General features: G+C 39.9%; 1 protein-coding gene across 1 annotated transcript in view; it reads left to right on the plus strand.

The window, feature by feature from the left end:
- Positions 1–19,587, plus strand: part of exoc4 (exocyst complex component 4) — a 117,850-nt gene that overhangs the window by 81,890 nt on the left and 16,373 nt on the right. Inside the window, exons 14-17 of the mRNA XM_053313951.1 lie at positions 6,220–6,356; positions 8,415–8,570; positions 10,330–10,508; positions 18,850–18,973. Coding sequence (XP_053169926.1) covers positions 6,220–6,356; positions 8,415–8,570; positions 10,330–10,508; positions 18,850–18,973 — 596 coding nt within the window. The remainder of the gene's footprint in view (positions 1–6,219; positions 6,357–8,414; positions 8,571–10,329; positions 10,509–18,849; positions 18,974–19,587) is intronic.

Genomic DNA, 19,587 nt, shown 5'->3' on the forward strand with positions numbered 1-19,587 from the left:
TGTACCAAATGAGACAAAGTTGTAATCATTAAGACACTGTGTTGGTTTCCAAAGATGATTTGATTTGATATGGTCTCATCCTGGCCTTGCTTGATTTTAAATGGTGAGCCGTTTCTCAAACTGTTCAGGTTCTCTCGTGAAATTAAAGAATCAAGAAGAGGTTGCAGAAAAAACTTGATACACTTTAATTGCTTGATTGTTTTGTTCTTATGCCTTTGTCTGCTATTCTATCAGCTGTGAAAGGAGTCAGTCACCAATACCCTTGTGTATTTTGGAATATTTGATTATTTAACCATACTCCATAGAGGATAGGACAGCAACTCTATATAGGTAAACTGGCACATAAAGTACATCAAAAAACATAATCTTTCTGCTGCAGTACATGTTGGAAAAGCTATTTCTCCATTCTCATACCTGTATTTAAATCTATTCACTATATACATATTTGAGGTACTGAAATTCCAAATTGGTTGAGCTATTTCATCGTAGTTGTAATGTTGTGTCCCATTACACATTATTAGATAATGCATATACTTCTAACATGTTCCATGTCACTTCATCTTGAACTATCTCACCTGCCTGTTTGGATTTGTCCAGTTAAATGTTTTAATTATAAACAGTGACAGTTTGTCTTTCTACATTTAAAAAAACAAAACTGGCGTTGGAATAGCAATCATGCATACTGTATCTCATAAACTGCAGTGTGTTTTAGACTTTTTTTAATAAGCAATTTCCCCTGCTACTATGAGAAGAAGTTTTTTCTACTCTACTGACTCAAATCCTGATAAATTCCAAGACTGTTTTCCTGTCTTTTTTTCCTCCTCTCCCACCATCCTCACTGCTTAAGGTGTAACAATCCCCACCACCTACCTTTGCCTGGTTATCTCATACCAAACACATGTACTCCTGAGGCTTGCACCCAGCTGCCCTGGGCCTCCAACCTGCTTCTATCATAGAGATGTTCTTTTCTCACAAACAGCTGTGCTTTGTTTATATTGTGTATATACGTATTGGAATTTAATAGACATATAATATATGTATTTGTTGTGTCTGTGTGTGTAGTTAAAGAGGGAACATTTAAATGAACCAAGAAAAAAGACAGCAGCTGCAGCCTGAGGTAGTACAGGTTCACACCATGCAGTGCTACCACTGACAGAGTCTCTGTGTGTAACAAGACATAATCTTTGCCTTTGGAGTGAGTGAGTTAGAGAGAGAGGAGTTGAAATGTCAGCTCTACCACAAACATGCCCTTTGGTTTGAAGGAAAGAAGGTTTTGGCTGTGGGTGCCTGATAAAAGTTACAGCTTGAATTTTTAAAAGCAAGTTACTGCTCTGAATTTGCAAATGACAATCTTTGTGTTGCTGTGAGCGCATACATTGTTGTGTGTGTATGCATGTATGTATGTATCTGTGCGTGTGTGTGCATGTGCATCAATACAATGGCTCCATATGGGCTTAATGGTACTTGGAGGGGGAACGTACACCCTCCACAGAACAACAACGTATAATTTTTTTCACTCTCTCATACAATGCAACCTATATTTACTCACTCAAACTACTCACTCAGTTTTTGTAACAAAATATTACGAATAACTGGTAACAATATTGCATAAATGATTATATTAAATAGTAAGGTCTTTCACATCTACTAGAAAGCAATGATACAATGCTGAGTTTAGTAAAGCCAAGAGGATCATGAGAAGATTAGTAAAATGCACTTTATAATGTAATGTATAATCAAATAGCAAATCTGAATTCTGTGGTGATTCCTAGGATTAGTTTATGCAGGAACCCCATTTTTCAGCCTGCTTGTGTGTGTGGGTGTGAATAGGGTGTGTGTAATATGGAAGCCCATCTGTAATCATTCAAGTGTGATATTGCTCTTCATCTCTCAGTTAGAATTAAGCTTTGCATCAGAGGTGATGGGAGTGGAGGTGAAAGATAAAATGTTTTCTTCTAATAACTCAATCTTGTCTACTCCGGCTACGTGCTTGTATTTATCTCATAGTAACATGTTTATTATGCCATACTGTGAACACAACAGCTAAATCCTTGTGTGCTTTTCACTGTTGAACCTCTCTCAGCTACAAATTAAGCATTTAATGAGAGACGGTCACATGACATGCCTCAGATTTTATTTTAAAAAGCAGATGATGATGATTATGAGAAAGGGTATTCCGATGATGATATAAACTACAGTCCATCAGAGAGATGATTACTTGGACATGATTAAAGATGACAGCTCTTGATTGGTAGCTTCCAGGTCATATAGGAAGAAATTAGATGTGTGTGTGTGTGTGTGTGTGTTTGTGTGTGCATGTATTTGTGTATGCATGTATGTGAGCAGAGTGTAAATAAATTAAGATATCAAATTCAGAAAATAAGATCAATGCACACATAAAAAAAATGCTGTTTTGCAGATTATTAAATATTTTAGATTGTATCCCTGAATGAAATCCCCATGAGGGTAAGTGGCAATTTTGTATGGGACCCCATTTTGTAGTGACATTATACACACTTGAGAGGACAAGCACATTGCCCAGTTGTCAGAGCTTAAACAAACTTGAATACAAACTGGCTCACATGTGCACACGTACAAAGGAGCATGTGTTGTGGTTGAAGAAGCACAAGCATGAGGGCCATCCGGTGTGTGTCAGGGGAGTCTTCGAAGTGTGGCTCAGCTCTGACGTTGATGAATGATCTGTCAAGACGATGTCCCACTCATGCCCGGCTCCCCTTTACCCAAGAGAGGGACAAGCTGTGTGTGTGTGTGTGTGTATGAATGGGATGGGTGGGGGGCGGACAGAGGTTATCTTTGCATGTGTTCTTGTTGGTTGTGTGTGCAGTCGCATATACGCACTGCTGAGTGTTTATTATTTCGGCAACCCTCAGTCACACATGTGAATGGCACGGTAGCGGCATTACACGAGTCAGCAGTTTGGGGTCAGGGTGTGAGTGAAATGGCAGGGAGCAAGGGGTTAAACACTCTGACCCCCTCACAACCCTAAGGGGGCACCCCACTATTTTAATGGGGAAATCCATGATCCGTTTCCTATTCTAACCTGAGGCCCTCAAGTACTCCCCGACGCCCCCTCACATAGCTTAGAAAACAGAACACTGAAACGAACTGCCATTCATCCATCGTGCACTTAGATAGTCAAAAAGAGCTTGAGTAAATATCATGCTCTCTTCCTCACTTCCTTTCTCTACTGCGGGGTGACACTTGCATTTAGCCAATAAAACACAGTAACAACGAGGGACTTTTGAGCAATTACATCCCTGCACTCTTACTATTTTAACGTCATTCCCTGTTTGTGCTTTTTAGTCTCTCCACCAAAGGAAATAACTACTTTTAGCACCAGCTCTGAATGGTTCTCTGTAGTGATGACCATGCATTAACAGCTTTTTCCGCTGAGGCGCCAGTCTGAGTGGTAGCTCTGCCTTGTTGCTGTCATTAAACTGCTACTGTATGATGGTGGCCATCATTTCACTCTTAGCGACAGCAGTTTACCCCAGCAAATTCTGGGATCCGTTTGCAAGACTTGAGTCTAATTTTCCTTGATTACTAGGCTTTTATGTAGCGATGATGTAAAAGAGTAGAGGCAAAGTGCAACCCAGCTCAGTTTCAGGGGTAATACAATAATTACATAAGAAATGTGTTTGTTTTTTTCACATGATCATATGTCAACCTTTAAGCTTGAAACATTAGAAAGAGAGTAAGATAGGCATAGATAGAGAAGCCTTCACAGTGCATGTGGTCTACTATGTAACGGTCAAGTAAGATAGAGTAGACACTGCAAAACAAGCTCCCCTTACCACTCTCACTCTCTCAGCCGTCCCTTTCTCAATCTGTCCCTTGATTACTTTTTAATGATTTCTGCTGCCTAAGACAAATGGCTGTGTTAAATGAGCAGAATTAGACAAGGGAGCTGAGTGCAAGAGCATTTGTTAGAGCAGAAGTAATGGATCGGGGATCCATTGTTTTCTCTTCTCCATTCACTGGCGCAGCCTGCTATCGAGCTCTATGTCCTCAAAGCAGAAGCAGCAAGAGTGGAGAGCCGCTGATATAATTTTGCACATGAACTTTTTGACAATAGCACATCTCAAAGTTTCCCAATTGAAATTTCGGACTGCTATAATGTTGAACTTGTCATATTTACCCGCTCTTTTAATAATGAATATCATTTTCTAATGTGTATCCTGATAATACTGTAATTTGTGCTTTTGTATTACATAACAGAGAATTTAAATCATCGGTTGTTTATGTATTCCACATTGCCCTATTCTTATATGTCATGTACTTACTTAATGATTTTCTTGATGTATCCTCATAGTTTCTGCTTTCGCAGCAGTCCAGATTCCCCTGAAGGTTTGGTGCTGTGATTGAACTAAATCAATTCAGTTTGATATAGCCAAATAATCTAATTTCTAAAAAGTCAAATGGTTCATAAAAACCATAGCACCTTAATGCACTCCATTTATACTAAAATGTTTTCTGAGGGAGTCAGTCATACTCCGTTGGCCACCCACTGAATCCCTCACAGCCTCTGCGATCCTGCAACCTGACCTCCCTGGTGGAGGCAAGCGAAAAAAAGAACTTCCCCTTAGGGATAAAAAAAATAGCATATTATTATCATTGCATTATCACCGTAGTCAGGGTAACAGAAATCAGCAGTGATGTCATTGCCACCATGTTATATAAATTGGTTAACAATACCACCAACCTACACGAAGATGTGCTTGTGGCTGCTGCCAGAGCCACACACAGCTAGCTCCCCTGCAGGGTCTGTGTATTTCTTCCTGCCCGGGCAGGCTGACAGGGAGTCAGGCATGGACAGTAAAGGGTGCTCCCTTGGCAGAGACAAGGCCTTGGTTAGCACTCCATGGGCACGGGCACTGCTATGGATCATTACTCCTCTCAGTGGAGTGGCTGCTGTTTGTGTGTATCTGTGCGGATGTGTGTATATGAACGTATGTGCATGCCTGCTTGCCTGCTTGTGACAGAATGAGCGAGGGGGAAACTGAAACAGAGAAAGACCTATTAATATTAATATCATTCTGTCACATCAGGGGTCCCTCTATATTTTTTGTTGATCAATTACATTCACTACTGCCCCCTACAGACTCTTCAGCTACTTTAGAAACTACCTTGAATATTATGGAACCACATAAAAGTAGTAGGGATAATATTAATTCTGTCAGCAATATCATAGCATACTGCATATTCTAGCTCTTATTTATTTGTTGCAGTAAATAAAATGTCCACAGGAATAGATCATCTGTCTGTATTTTCTGCCTGATTTTGCAGGTAGCATTAAACAGTAAATAGTAGCCTCTGCTTTCCTGCCCAAGTCATTTCCATTTTATTCATTAATGTTAAGTTATTTTACACCTTAACAGTGTAGCTCCATACCAAGTCTGCATAGGAAGAATAGTGAGATGAATAATAAGAATCTATAGATGATGAATAGAAATCACATGATTAAGATTCACACTGTGTATCCTTGTATTGGATTACTCTGCACCAGACACAATACTGCTCTCGTAGTCGTAGCAGTTTTCAGAGTGGGTGCAGCGAGGCTATCACTAGACTAATAGCAAGCGATCACTATTATCGGAGATGTAGGATAGATTGGTTAAGTGCTGGGAGCAGGCAAACTGGAACATACTGAGTTGTAATCTCATTTAACAGCTCTTGAATTGCTCAAAGGTGTGTGTTTTGAAAAGTTTGCTCTGCGTTGTATGTGTGTGAGTGTGTCTTGGGATACGAAGCTGCTCTGCTGTTCCTGGGCCAGCTATTAGTCACGCAGGAGTGGCTAATCTGTAATGGCTGCTGTCACAGCCCTGCCGCGGCTCCTGGTGATGGGTGAAGTTCAAAACACACACGCACACACAGATACGTGCACTCACGCTGATTCACTTACACACAAAGAATCATCCATTTTGCCAATACAATGTTTTGACTCCTGACAAACTCTCTAGCACCAGTCATCAGTCCAGCCACAGGTGACAGATAGACAAGTGAAGTTGGATCTATCCTATCACATTTACACCAATGCAGACTGGATTTGACCTGACACTTGCATAAAATCCAGTCCCCCTTTATTTTACCGTGTCTATTACTCTGTACTGTTTCTCTCCACTTGAACACTCAAAATGTTTATTTCCTAATTAAAGCATCCACGCACTCATTGCTCTCTTTTTCTGTTTCTGCCTCTAGAGCACGGTGGTAGTGGAGAAGTCCATCCAGGATCTAATGAGTCTAATGCAGGACCTGAGTGCCTACTCCAACCAGTTCCTTGAAATGGTCTGTGACAAACTCAAAGAGTACAAGGAAATCTGCAACACAGCTTACAGGTAAAAGAAGAGAAATGCTAGCTAACTTCAATAGGAGCTGAAATCATAAATGTTTCATTTTGCTACTTGACATGATCATTGGGATCATAAAACTTGATAAACAAACCCCAAAACAAAACAATGAAACAACAACAACAAAAAATGTGATTAAGGAACATTCTTTTATTACATCTTAGTAATTTAGGTTGTTGACCTCATCATTTTGTGAAGCAAGGGCAACATCACTTTGTCTTTTTGTCTTTTGGATGATAAACTGCTCAGAGGAAAAAAAATCAAACCTTGGCTTATACATAGTCAGTTATCGAACAGCAGCTGTTTGTAAACACAATAAAAAAGATGAAATAGCAGATTGTCTGTGAAGGATTCACAGCATAGTAGAGAGGACTTTGACGAAATGTAGTCAACTCAGATATTTGTTTACTTCGTATGATGTGGAATGATATTTGAATTTAGTTTTTATTGCTTTCTACGGACACACACCATTGCAAGCACATTGGTGCTGTGAAAGGCCGTCCATCTGTGCTCCCCTGGGAGCCTGTAACACCTGGCCAGGTAAAGGAAGGGCCAGAGAATTTGGAGGGAAAAGATAGGGGGTGCTGAACAGGCCAGGAGATGCAGGAAAGGACCGACAGACTGCTGGGAGTCCATCTGGACTCTGTCACAGGTCAGCCTCAGTCTCACTGGGGCCTCTGAGTGATAAAGCCCAACAAAGGCTGCCCAAGTGTGTATGTGTGTTTGTTTGTCGGTCTGTAATATGTATGTTTGTGTTTCTAACCAGTCTCTGTCCCTCTCATTCACAACCCCTCTTTCTTCCTCTGTGTGTGTGTCTGTGTGTGTCTGTGTGTGTCTGTGTGTGTCTGTCTGTCTGTGTGTGTGTGTGTGTGTGTGTGTGTGTGTGTGTGTGTGTGTGTAGATGTCAAACCTCAGAGAGCTTGTGTTTTCTGTACAAGGTATCTGAATGATATTAATTGCAGAACCACACAGTTTCTCCAACTCAGACATATGAAAACAAAGCAAATACATGCTGACAGTCTGTCCCAATTCATCTTTACACCAAATCAGAGCTGCTGTTATTCTATTTTATGTCAGTATTTATACAGTTTTTATGTCAGACTACTAACCTGCCTGTATAAGTATTAGTATTATGCAGTTTACTCATTTTAGCTACATATGTTATACGGCTACAGGGCAGTGGTGGTCTTTTTGTTAGTTAAATATCAACAACCCAGGAATGGATTGCCATGAAATGAAGTACAGACATTATTGATGCTTAAATTGTTAATGTGATTAACTTTAATGACTTGCCTTTTCATCTAGCGCCACAAGCAAGTCAGAATTACCACTGTTCTATCACCTTGAATCCTAACAGGATACCTCTCAAATTAAAAAAGAATTAATTTGTTTCAACTTCATACTAAAGTGCTACTTGCCATTAACTACTAACTTAAAGATTTTAGCATACTTACTTGCTAAAGGCAGCACAGCTGAGGATGCCAATACCTTAACTGTCTGATTGATGGACCCTTCTGATTTAGGTAACAAGATGGCCTCTGGCACCACCCTCAGGGCAAAGTTGACTTTTTATTTTTATTTTTATTTTTTTAACCACTAATTATAAATCTCCAGAAATGGTAAAGTTGCCATTCATCCATCCATCCATTTTGTTTTTTGTTTTGTGCAATATGACGGGTTTTACAACTTCTAAGGCCCACTAGCTCTATAAACTTGTATACATTTTCTTTTTACATAAAGCGATACTTGAAATGTTTCAAAGGGTTGTTGTATGAGGTGCTTATGCTGCAGATCAGCTGTTTGGGTCAAAAAGTGGTGATGTGGCATAATACAGTGCACGACATGCGTGGGAATATGGAAGTTCTATGGTTTGGAAAATATAGTGCCAAAGGAAAAGGCGAGGTAAAGAGGTGAAAATATTCTAAATATATCTTACAGTTAAACAGATAAAAAGTATCTTCCAAAAATATATAGGTGTGTTTTGTTTGTTTTTTCTTTTTTTACTTTTTGTGTTGCATTTTATTATGTATGTCTGTCTGTCCTCAGGGGAATAGTCCAATGTGAGGAGAAGCTGACCATCAGTGCTTCCTGGTCCAAAGATGAGGACATCAGTCGTTTGCTCCAGTCACTTCCTAATTGGGCAAATATGGCCCAACCCAGACAGACCCGACAGAAGAGAGAGGATGAAGAGGACTTTACCCGGTACGTGCACGGATATATACGGAACACATTCACAATGGTGTGCACATACATACAAGTACACAAACTCATTCATAAATATCTACATATGTTCATGTGTTTGCAGATTTGCTAGTCGCTGTAGTACTCCAGCAAGTAGGCTAATAAATAGACACTTAACACACACAAACAGGCAGAAGCGGCCATACAAAACCACACTTGAGCAATCACGCAAATAATCCCTCCCTCTCATCTTCACTCCTTTATTCACATATTATTGAGCCCTCTCTTGTTGACTAAGATGCACCCATAAAAGAAGTGATGATTGCACTTTTAAACACCCTCTATCTGAAGGAAGTGAGGAAACGAGAGGAAAACTAAATAGGAAAATATAAGGAGAGCAGACAGTGGCTGGGAAGAAGAGGGGGGTCAGTCTTATCGAAATTGCCTTTGAATGTGCGCGCTCTTCAGGGAACACTGGAGCTCATTGGAGCGGAATAGTAAAGTAAATAAATAAATTGGTTATGTGGCCAAAGAAAGTCAATCTGTTGTGAGTGTGTGTGTGTGCTCTCTGTCTCTCAGACACGCATACTGACCAACGTGCACTCACTGTGAGAGATAGCAAGAGGGAGACCATACGGCTGTTTGATTTGAGAGCTGTAGATGTTTTCATCAGTATGAAAGGGGGATTAGCTTCGGCACGGCTGGCAACCCAGTGCTTTAATAAAGCCTCATTAATAAGCTACACATGCCTATGTGTGAGCTCGATAATATGTGTTTGTGTGTCTGATGTTTTTTTTCCCCATCTGTTGTTCAAAGGATCTTGATCTTGTGGGCATCCTGGTGACTCTGGAGACCGGTCCACATGCCATGTGCTCACAGCACTGTGGTGTTAAGATTTAGTTATCCAACTTCCCCACTACGTCTCCAAAGTCAATTATCACCCAAAAACACAAGTGCTTGTAAATATAATGAAAAAAAAACGTTTTGATCTTAATGTCTTTGTTTTTCCACCCAGCAAATCTCTGCCTTCTGTTCGGTTTGTATTTCTTAATGTTTGCCATCACCTGTTGTTTTCCTTCCTACCTGCTGTTTAGCTACCAGCCAAGGCTGTTCCTCTAATGTACACAAAATATTCCAAACATTCTGTCCAACTTCCCATCATCATCCTCGCCCCTCTCTCTCTTGATCTATTTCTGTATTCATCAAGTTATCTACCCTGTATGTCTGTTACCGTCTCTGGCTCTCTGACTCTCTTTGTTGAACCAGTTTGTTCCATCCACTTTCTTTTGTTTCTGTTTAACTAGTTTGGAAGCTTTTACATCATTTTACATTTTAAAGGTCAAAGTTTTTTTTCAGTCCCACTTAACTAAGCCATTGTGCATATAGCTATGTGATAATTTTAAAATGTTACACAAACAAACATGTGTTTGCACATTCATTCCATTCAGCAATTCATAATGTTGTAACTTTGGAAAATTGACTTCTAGTATAGCATTTATGTGAGCCTTACTGTCACTGCAGACCAGGCATTGTGAGTCCAACCAGCAAACTAATAGCTGGTAATTTCCTGCAGATAATTTAATATTGCTGTCTGGTTACAGGTTCTTTCATAGTCATGCCGCTTAATAATCACAAATATATTTGTAGGCTTTTTGGATGAAGAGTATTTGCTGGTCGACAGTGATGTTCAAAATATGCTTTCCTTTGCAAATAATATTTAATTACGTCCATCCTTCCAAGCACATACACTCTTATGCTAACTTAACCTCTCTCCAATCAGGGCGGCTTTTGCTAAAGAATCAGAGGTGCTGACTGGGAATTTAGGAGACAAGTTAATCCCCCAGAATGAGATCCTCCGTGACGTCAGTGACCTGAAGGCTCTCGCCAACCTTCATGAGAGCATGGAGTGGCTTGCCTGTCGCCTCAAGACATTCTTCGCCAATCTGCCTCATGCCTCAAGTGAGTATAAAGCTGTTACATCACTGGATGATGAATACAGTGTGAGTGATGGACTGTATACTGATACACAACCAACCAGCATACCGACACCAACGCATACATCTGTTGCTGTTTATTTTGTTTGATAAAAAAACGGAATATTGTCTTTGACACATGAATTCTGCTAGTCAGATGGTTGCATTGCACCAGAAGTAAGATTATCCTTGCTGTCATCTTCATTCCATAGTTTCTTGTTGGTCCACTTTGGCACAGCTAGAAAGTATTTTATCGCTGCCAAAAACATCACTATCGTGGAGGATCATGAGTATATGTTTGTGTAAAATGTGCGGGTGTTCCAGGGACATCCAACAGATTGCAGTATGATGGTTTAGTGAAGCTTAAGTGAAGCCTGGGCTCAAGCCTCCGTAATACCACACATTACAGTACAGAGCAATGTTACATTATGGATATTTTTTTTCAAAGAGACATTCCTACAAGACTCACCAGCCATTAAGCCGTTATCGATCTGAATACACTTCAGATTTAAAACAATGTCGGGGTGCTTCATAGTGGATCACAGTCAGGGGTATAACAAGTTTTTTTCATCCTTAGCTGCAGTGCCTTTGTGGCAACACTTCTTACCTGTGCCTCATTAAGTTCTTGTTTTAGTGTATTATCACACACTCATTACCTTCTCCACAGGAATTGTCAACGAGCACTTTACACACACAGACACATAATCCTCGGCTCTGCCTCCACGAGTGTGCGCGCATAAATGCTTACCCTAATCAGGACTCTTAAAAGCATTTCATACATTCCCTGCTCAGTCATCACTTTTGTATCATTAATCACTGATCAAAATAAGGTGTGTGTGTCTGTGTGTGTGTGTGTGTGTGTGTGTGTGTGTGTGTGTGTGTGTGTGTGTGTGTGTGTGTGTGTGTGTGTGTGTGTGTGTGTGTGTGTGTGTGTGTGTGTGTGTGTGTGTTTGTTACCATCCATCCATCAGTCTGCATATAGTTCTTGTTAATTACTGATCATTTAGTAATGCTTTTAGTAATGTTTCAGTAATGTTTTTCTCCTCATTATCACATTGAGAACATGTCTAATCTCATAACAGTTCTTACAATATTCTTGTTTTTTTATTAACAACATATGATAGCAATCAAGGAGTCATTACTCCCTTTAATGACTCTCATATTATGGTCACACTTGTTTTTGTACTATAGTTTGCAAGAGCTTTTTTTCTTCTTCCCTAAAAGCTTCCATGTTTACTATATTAAGAGATGCCATACTTGATTTTTTTAGTATCATTAAAAGGTCATGCTCAATAGAATTTCTAGATTTGGAGGAGGATTGACAAGATGATGCTCTTACATATTCTGGGGGGTTTTTTTTCGAAAAATGCACACGTTACTCGGTCGTGGTTCTTATGTAACAACCACCAACAGGCATTCATTATACAATATCCGGATTCAGTTTCAACATATCAAAAGCATCCAATGATCACCACATTTAATTATAGAGTGTATACAGATGTTTCGTCACCTTCTTTTGTATTGCTCTGTCGTTCACCTCTGTACTTATTTGTGTTACAGCACTACGGAGAAACTTAGCTGCATTCACTGCATTATCTTGGTTCACTGGCAGAGCTCTGGTAAATTATGCACCTTTTCTGCAGGGATAAAGAGAGGGCTACAACCTTTTATCAGCCGTTGTCACAACTCTCTAGCTTCAGACCACTGATTGCTCATTGAACTTGCGCTATTTCGCTGTTCCGTATCGCAACTTTTCTTTTAGACGTAAAATAATTAAATGAGAAATTTGAGATATTCTCATTTGCGCTTGACTTTGCCACTATCTCTTTTTAAACTCTATCCTTCCCTCTCACTCTTGACGCTAGCTTTCTTCGTCTATTCATAGATAAGAATTCAATAAAAGTACGGCAAAGGACGTGACATAATTATCATTAATTCTCCCGGGTGGCACTAATGGGAAGGATAGGGCAGTCACTTATCATACTGGGACAGCCTCCGTATTGTTCATTATTTAGTGTTTGCCAAGCTGATGACGGACTATGTGTGTGTAGGTACGGGTGTTGGTGTGTGTGTGTATGTGTGTGTGTGTACATAAGCATGCACTGTATAAGATGGGACAAGGGTACGGCAGGGAAAAAGGACCCCACCTTATCTTATCCTCCACCCCCCTGCCTCACGTCTATGCCTCTCCAAATTGGATTTTATATTACAGAAGCAGTCAGGTATGAACAACTCATTTTCCTCTCTCTCTTTTTGCCTTTTCGTTCTTTCATTCCTCTTTCTTGCTTTCTTGCTTCATTCTTTCTTGGCCTCTCTTTCTTCCTTCTTTCTTTCGTTCTTCCTTTCGTTCTTTCTGTCTATCTTTTCTTATTTTCTTTCCATCCCTTCTTCAGCTTCTTCCTCATCCTGGTAGTGTTGAGCATTGTTCTTTCTGTTTTTCTTTTTCTCCATGTGGTAAGGGTCTGGTAGTTTATCTCCATGGCTCGATGATCTCTGCAGTGGACGTTTGGTTTGCTCACCTTCCTGTGTGATTGAATTCTCCTGCATGTGTAGTCACACACGTTGCTATGCCAAAGTATGGAGAATAACATGTAAAAATCATGCACATTGATCCCCCATCTCCCTCATGGTGCTCAATCTTAATTCAATTTAAGAGAGTGCATATGCAGTTTTGTGCATCTGTGTGTGTCAAATTGCGAAGTGTGTCTGAAGTGCAAGTGAGCCTGTGTTTGTATGTTTTAATGAGGACTGTGCGTGTGCGTGTGCGTGTGCGTGTGTGTGTGTGTGTGTGTGTGTGTGTGTGTGTGTGTGTGTGTGTGTGAGTGCAGACAGACAGACCACTGATGGTGATTGGCCGTGAAGGTGGCTGGAGAAAAAGGGTCTTATCACCCATCTGGTCACAGCATTGGACTTTTAATCCACTCTGACAATATTTACTGAAGAACACACACACAGACGCTTGCCGGGCAATGCCAGCATGACAGCCATTTTTTGTGACTGTTGTGCGTGTAGGAATTTTAGACATCTTAATAATGTTTGCTAGTGTATCTGGTAACCCTGTTGGGTTTTTTTTTATGTTCCTGCAAACAGGAGATCATGAGCAGAATGCTCCACTGGCTGAATGGTCATCTTAGTGGACAATCTTTTTTTTTCTTTTTTTTTGACTATCAACACTTTATGTATGTGTGTGTTAAGGTTACTTTATTGTCTCCCACATTTAAAAAAAACTGCTGCATCAAACCATGTATTATAATAACAACACATTGAATAGGGACACATGTACAACCATTAGCTTGAGATGAAAATAGATAGAAAAAAGCATATCAATCACAAAGCCATTCACACTGTTAAATCTTACCCATTAATAAGTTTAACTGACAGAGGGATGAATTAATGTTTATAATGGTTATGATTTCACAAAGAGACCCTGTACCTCCTTCCAGAGTTCATTAGTACATACTCAGAGTTCAACACATGGAAAGGGTCAGATACAATCCTGTCGGCCTTCTGAATAGTGGACTGCTCAAATATGTCTTGGGGAGTGAGAGGTATGACTGTTTTAACCAGACTAAATATTTGAACTTTAAACTTAACTGTTAGGTTTCCAATCTACTGATAATACCATAACATAAGATGGACTCTATAGTAGCTTCATAAAAGATACATACATACCCAACATAATACCCTTGCACACTCTGAATATCTGAAGGAAATGGAGGTGCTGATGGATGCTCGCACAGAAACATGTCTCATGTGTCTGTCAGTTAAGCTCACTATCAGTGTGGACTAACCCTAACCCTCCAGGTGATCTGGGGCTGAACATCATTTCTTCAGTTTTACATACATTAATTTGCAAGTGACGCTCATCACACCAATCCAAACCTGTCCGCTCCAGCTTTATAACTGCCAATATTGTAGTTAAATGTGGGTTAATTTAGGATAACATTGTCATCTGAGAATTTCAGTACAAATTGATTAGGCTGGGAGCTAACACAATTACTGATATACAGAGTAAACAAGAAGGGTGAACTAACGCATCCTTGAGGGGCCCCTGTACTGCTTACTACTATATCAGAAAGTGTGTTTTGGTGAGAGTCCTGAACATCATTAGACTGTGTATATATAGGGCTCTATCCTGAAGCGTTACTTGACAATAATCATGTGGTCTACTCATGGGAATAAGTTCCTGCTCTCTTAAGCAGTTACTCTGCAGCATGTAGAATGCTTATGGGATATGTTTTTTTTTCTAACCTTGACTATGTTAAGTGTAGGTCTTTCCCCTTTAGCAATGATTTTTTTCATATCTCCATTTAACAAGGCAAGTTGAATAAGAACACATAGTTATTCACTACAGAGGCCCAGGGGAGCAGTTGCAGTGGGAGATGATGGTGTTATTTTTTTCAGCACTAGAAATATTGTGTTTTATTTTGTCCATATTGGTTTCATGTCTATTTCTGACCAATAAATGTAGTATCTTTTGATTCTCTCTCATTACCAGACAATATTAAGCAATATGAGGTCTTCACATATCAATATGAATCTCATTCTCAGTTTTATCTCTGTCTCCCACCCCTCACTTTCTCACTGGACAGAAGTTCAGATCCCTGTGTGCAGATGTTCACCCTCTACCGGAGGCAGTAAAATAATTAATATCTCTTCTCTCTTACTCAGTCAGTCATTTATGAATCATTCATCACTCCACCCCTGCAAGGTACTGTCCTTTGCTTATCTTTGTCCATTTTTGCTTCCATTTCTCTTTTCTATTGAGAGGCAGAGCATATTGTACTTTTTAAACAAAAACAATTAGTTTTAAATGTTTAGTTTCTGTATTTGTCACAGAAAATTAACTTTCTTAATGTATTGTTTATGTCTTTTAATGAGTGCAAACTTGAGTGCGTGTTACTATGCTCTGCAATCTGTCGTGTACATGTCATGTATGTATACATCTGCATGCTGTAAGGATGTGAATTCCATCACTGATCTTTTCCCTTAATGTCTGCCACCCTCATCTTCTGCAGATGGCAGGCGACAGACGTTTCTTTTAGATGGGATTCAAAAATAATTGGATAAGCACAGCACACACACACATACACACACACACACATGTACATGCCTACGCTTGAACGCATAAACAGATTCACACATACTGTACATATTCTCATATTTAATCATGCATACACAAAGAATGTATAAATAAGAGATGAGAGTAGTTCGGTTTGAGGAAAAAGAAAGCGGAGGGAAGCAGAGAGAGAAAAGAGAGCAAGAAAGTTGTCAGTCAGGACCAATGAGTCGTCTCCTTTCACCCGTCTGTCCCTGACTCTAATGGTGCGCCACATGCTGCGATACCTCCCTCGCATCATCAAAGCTGTGCAGGCTGGGGGGCAGCAAGAATCTGTGTGTGTTTTTGCTTCTGTGTGTGTGTGTGTGTGTTTTCGGGTATGTGTTCGTTTCACGGACACCCCCTGGAGAGACCTCCAGCAGCGCATGCCACCGAGAGCCCTTTTTTTTCTTCATTCTACTGTCAGAGTGAGTAAGTGTAATGCACATGAGAAGAAACAGAAGTCTTTGAGTCACTTTCACACACACACACACACACACACACACACATTCTCATGCCTATTCACACACATTTGGAGGGAAAACAGTCTCGCAGACATAGCAAGTGACATGCTCTCGCTCTCTCTTATGACCTACCTGACACTGAGCGCAGTGTGTGACAGTCTGTATCATGCAAATATACATTATGTGCCTTTTTTAAGTGGCTTAATACTTTATATAATCATTTAATGACAGTGTTATATCTTTATGTACAGTTAACCACCTGCTAGCTACCCCAAACACTTAACCTTTTTTTACCATTCCTTTGTTGCCAATAGACATCAGTAAATGTCATAAATCACTTAATGCAGGTCTCAGGTTACTTGGCTATATGAGTAATATCCCTGTAATGCAATATTGTGCTCCACTGCCAGCTTCTACATCTATTAATGATCAGATAAGTTGACCACGGAAAATAAACAACAACAGCTAAATACTATCAGAGGAAGTCAATTAATGTCATTATGTTCTGCTCCCTTGAGAAATCATTGTGGATTTTTTCTATTGAGAGCAATCTTGTTTGTTGTTCCTGTGGCTCATTTATCTGGATTAATATTGATACTAATCATCAAAAGATCTAATCTATGGCAGATACTGTTTTCTGCCAGTGGAAGAGAGGAAAATATCTCTGCTTGTTACTAGTGTAGATGCCACACAGTAGCACTTATGTTGACTGACATTTCTTTAAAAAACCCAAACGTACTGCTAAACACACACAGTCATTGAAATGTTTGTCCTGTCTGTTAAGTTCAGCCAATCTTAATTTTGTTGTTAGCCAGGTTTAATGTCGATTACACAGTTGAACAAAAATAAAGACTGATTGCGGGCCACCTTGCCTCCTGATTTTTCAGAATTGGCAGTATTGTAGTAACAATGAAACTGATTAAAAAGATGGAAATATGGCTCATAATTTGTGGTTTACTAAGTAGTTGAACAAGAAATGAGAAAAGACACTGCCTTATTTATTTATTTTTTGATAGTTTATAATTGATTAATACAAAATATGTGATTTTACCAAATAAAATGTTCCCCTAACTGTTGCATTCCTTCTATGATCACAAGTTGTCTGTTAAAGTGAACAGCAGATCGGAGCAGTTTGAAGCCATTACCTAGATGCTCAGGTTTTCCTCTTCTTTAAAAAAAGTGAACTTGGGCTTATAACTCAAGTCTAAGTATTTGTTAGATCTCAACCTTAGCTAAGGTCTCCTTGGGTCTTTCCACCACTTGCAAATGTTCTGTGTGAAGTTTACTCAAGAAGACAGTTAACTGGCAAGTGAGTTCATACATACAGCATATACATTTAATATCTCTACATACATAAATCCACACCGCATGCACACCTTTCATAGGAAATGCAGCCTCCAGCCTTTATCTGTATATGTCACACGCACAAGCCACACAAGAAGCTGTCACTAATGTCACATCACCACGCTGGGTGTGTTTGCTGTGTTGATTGGACGGCCACGATTCATACCGCTCTGCTGTTTGCCTAAGCCAACAGTCTCTCATCTTATCTGGGGTTCATTTGAAGGAACTATAATGGGAAGAGAAGGACATATTCAGCAGCACATATAAAATGCAGCTCAGGATTACCTTGATATAATGAGTTTTATGATTTCAAACAGTGTAGGAATACAGACTGTGCATAGTAAAGTTTAAAACTTAAATGGGTCTTAATGTGTACCTCTTTGAATCACTGTTGCTGTAACAACTACTGTCCAACTAGTATTGTTTTCCACCTTGCTGTAAAACTAGTGTATCAGTGCTGCTTCACAACAGTTTTTTTTTGTTTTTAGTTAATGCACTTGGATTTCAGCAAATCTATTTAGTTTAGTTGGCTGTAGGAGTGCTTTATATGAATGAACTAATGAACAAACAAGTGCATGAGGTATGGAGCTAAGTATTGTTTTGTGCATCCCAACTTCTATCAGTTTTGGGAAATATCAGTCAGTTACTATTGAGAGAAGACGGATGAAGAGATTTTTTCAGCCTTAGTTTAGACTTGCTGCCACTCTGTCGCTAGTTGTGTGTGAGCGTGCTCGCGCGCTACCGTGCGTGCATGTGTGACCTTCGGAAGGGCAGGAAGAGTAACTGGGGAGCTGGCTTTGACTGCGGCACATCGATCGTGGACCCCTGCATTCTCCTGCTCAACAGTCACTCTTTGTACACACACACACACACACACACACACACACACACACACAAAATCGCCTCATTGACCAAATAGACTTACATATGAGTGACGGGGCCAATTTCTCTCCCTTTCCTCCCCTTGCTAATTTATGGCCATTGATCTACACTGGGCTGAATTTATATACACTCATCATGCTCTGTTGCGCTCTCTCTCTCTCTCCCTCTCTCTCGCTCTCTCTCTCTCTCCCTCTCCCCTCTTCACACTCACACACACACACGCACACGCACAGGTCTTTTGTGCGGTTTACAATGCAGTTCACTGACACATGCTCTTGCTGTCTCAGCACAAGTGGCGAGAAGAAAGTACAAGAACATGCTGAAGGACTCAGGAAGTTTGTGTGGTTTTCTTTTGTGTGTATTGTAAGTGCTGGTGTCATTTACCTGATTATGGACAAGGTGTCAATATGGCAATGTCTTCTTGAATCCTCTGGTTAAAAGAGGGTCCATCTCTGCTGGCTTTGATTGGTATAAATGTAATTGTTTATGGTGTCTTACTGTAAATTCTGTCGATTCATATGTGTTTTTATGCTCAGCAGACAGCCAGGTGGTTGGTGAGAGTGAGCGGAGCAGAGAGCAGATTCTCCAGACCCTGAGTGACCTGTCCAGGGGCTTCCAGGACATTGCTGACCGCTGTCTCCTGGTATTGCACTTGGAGGTCAGGTAAGCATAAAAAACTCACTTACACTTCACAAAAATAGGAGAAATCTAAAATTTCATAAATGTTTTATATTGTTACATTTAAATTCTAGTGTTTGTGTTACTGTTTGAGTCGACAGCCTAAAATTAAAAGTACTGTCAAGATGGTTTTTTTAATGGCAACATCATCATCTGTCATTTACTGTAGGAATGATATGCAAAAAGGTATTCATTCATGTTCTGTCTTAACTTTGAAGGGGATTTTACAAGGGAACTTTAAAAAAAAAAAAAAAAAAATGAATGTTGGTTATTTGTGTACATTTTTTAGGAAATCATAAAACTTTAAGCCACTGTGTGGAAACAGAGCTTAAGGTGTAGTTGTGTTGGTGCAGTCTGATGTATGCCAAAAGCACATAGCTGTAGAAAAATGATATTGTTCTTGGAGAAACACCCACTCTCAACTTCGACTGAAGAAATCTGGTATCAGTGAGTTCATATTACTCATCTGTGTCCCTCCTGACTTTGTGAAAGACAGGATGTTTGAGGTTGAGTTTGAATAATTTACCAACCAGTTACCATAATCCTAACACACAAGCTCAGAGGACGTGCATAAAGAACATGTAGCATAACACTTCTAC

This window comes from Scomber japonicus, chromosome 23 (assembly GCF_027409825.1).
Source record: "Scomber japonicus isolate fScoJap1 chromosome 23, fScoJap1.pri, whole genome shotgun sequence".
Classification (NCBI taxonomy): domain Eukaryota; kingdom Metazoa; phylum Chordata; class Actinopteri; order Scombriformes; family Scombridae; genus Scomber; species Scomber japonicus.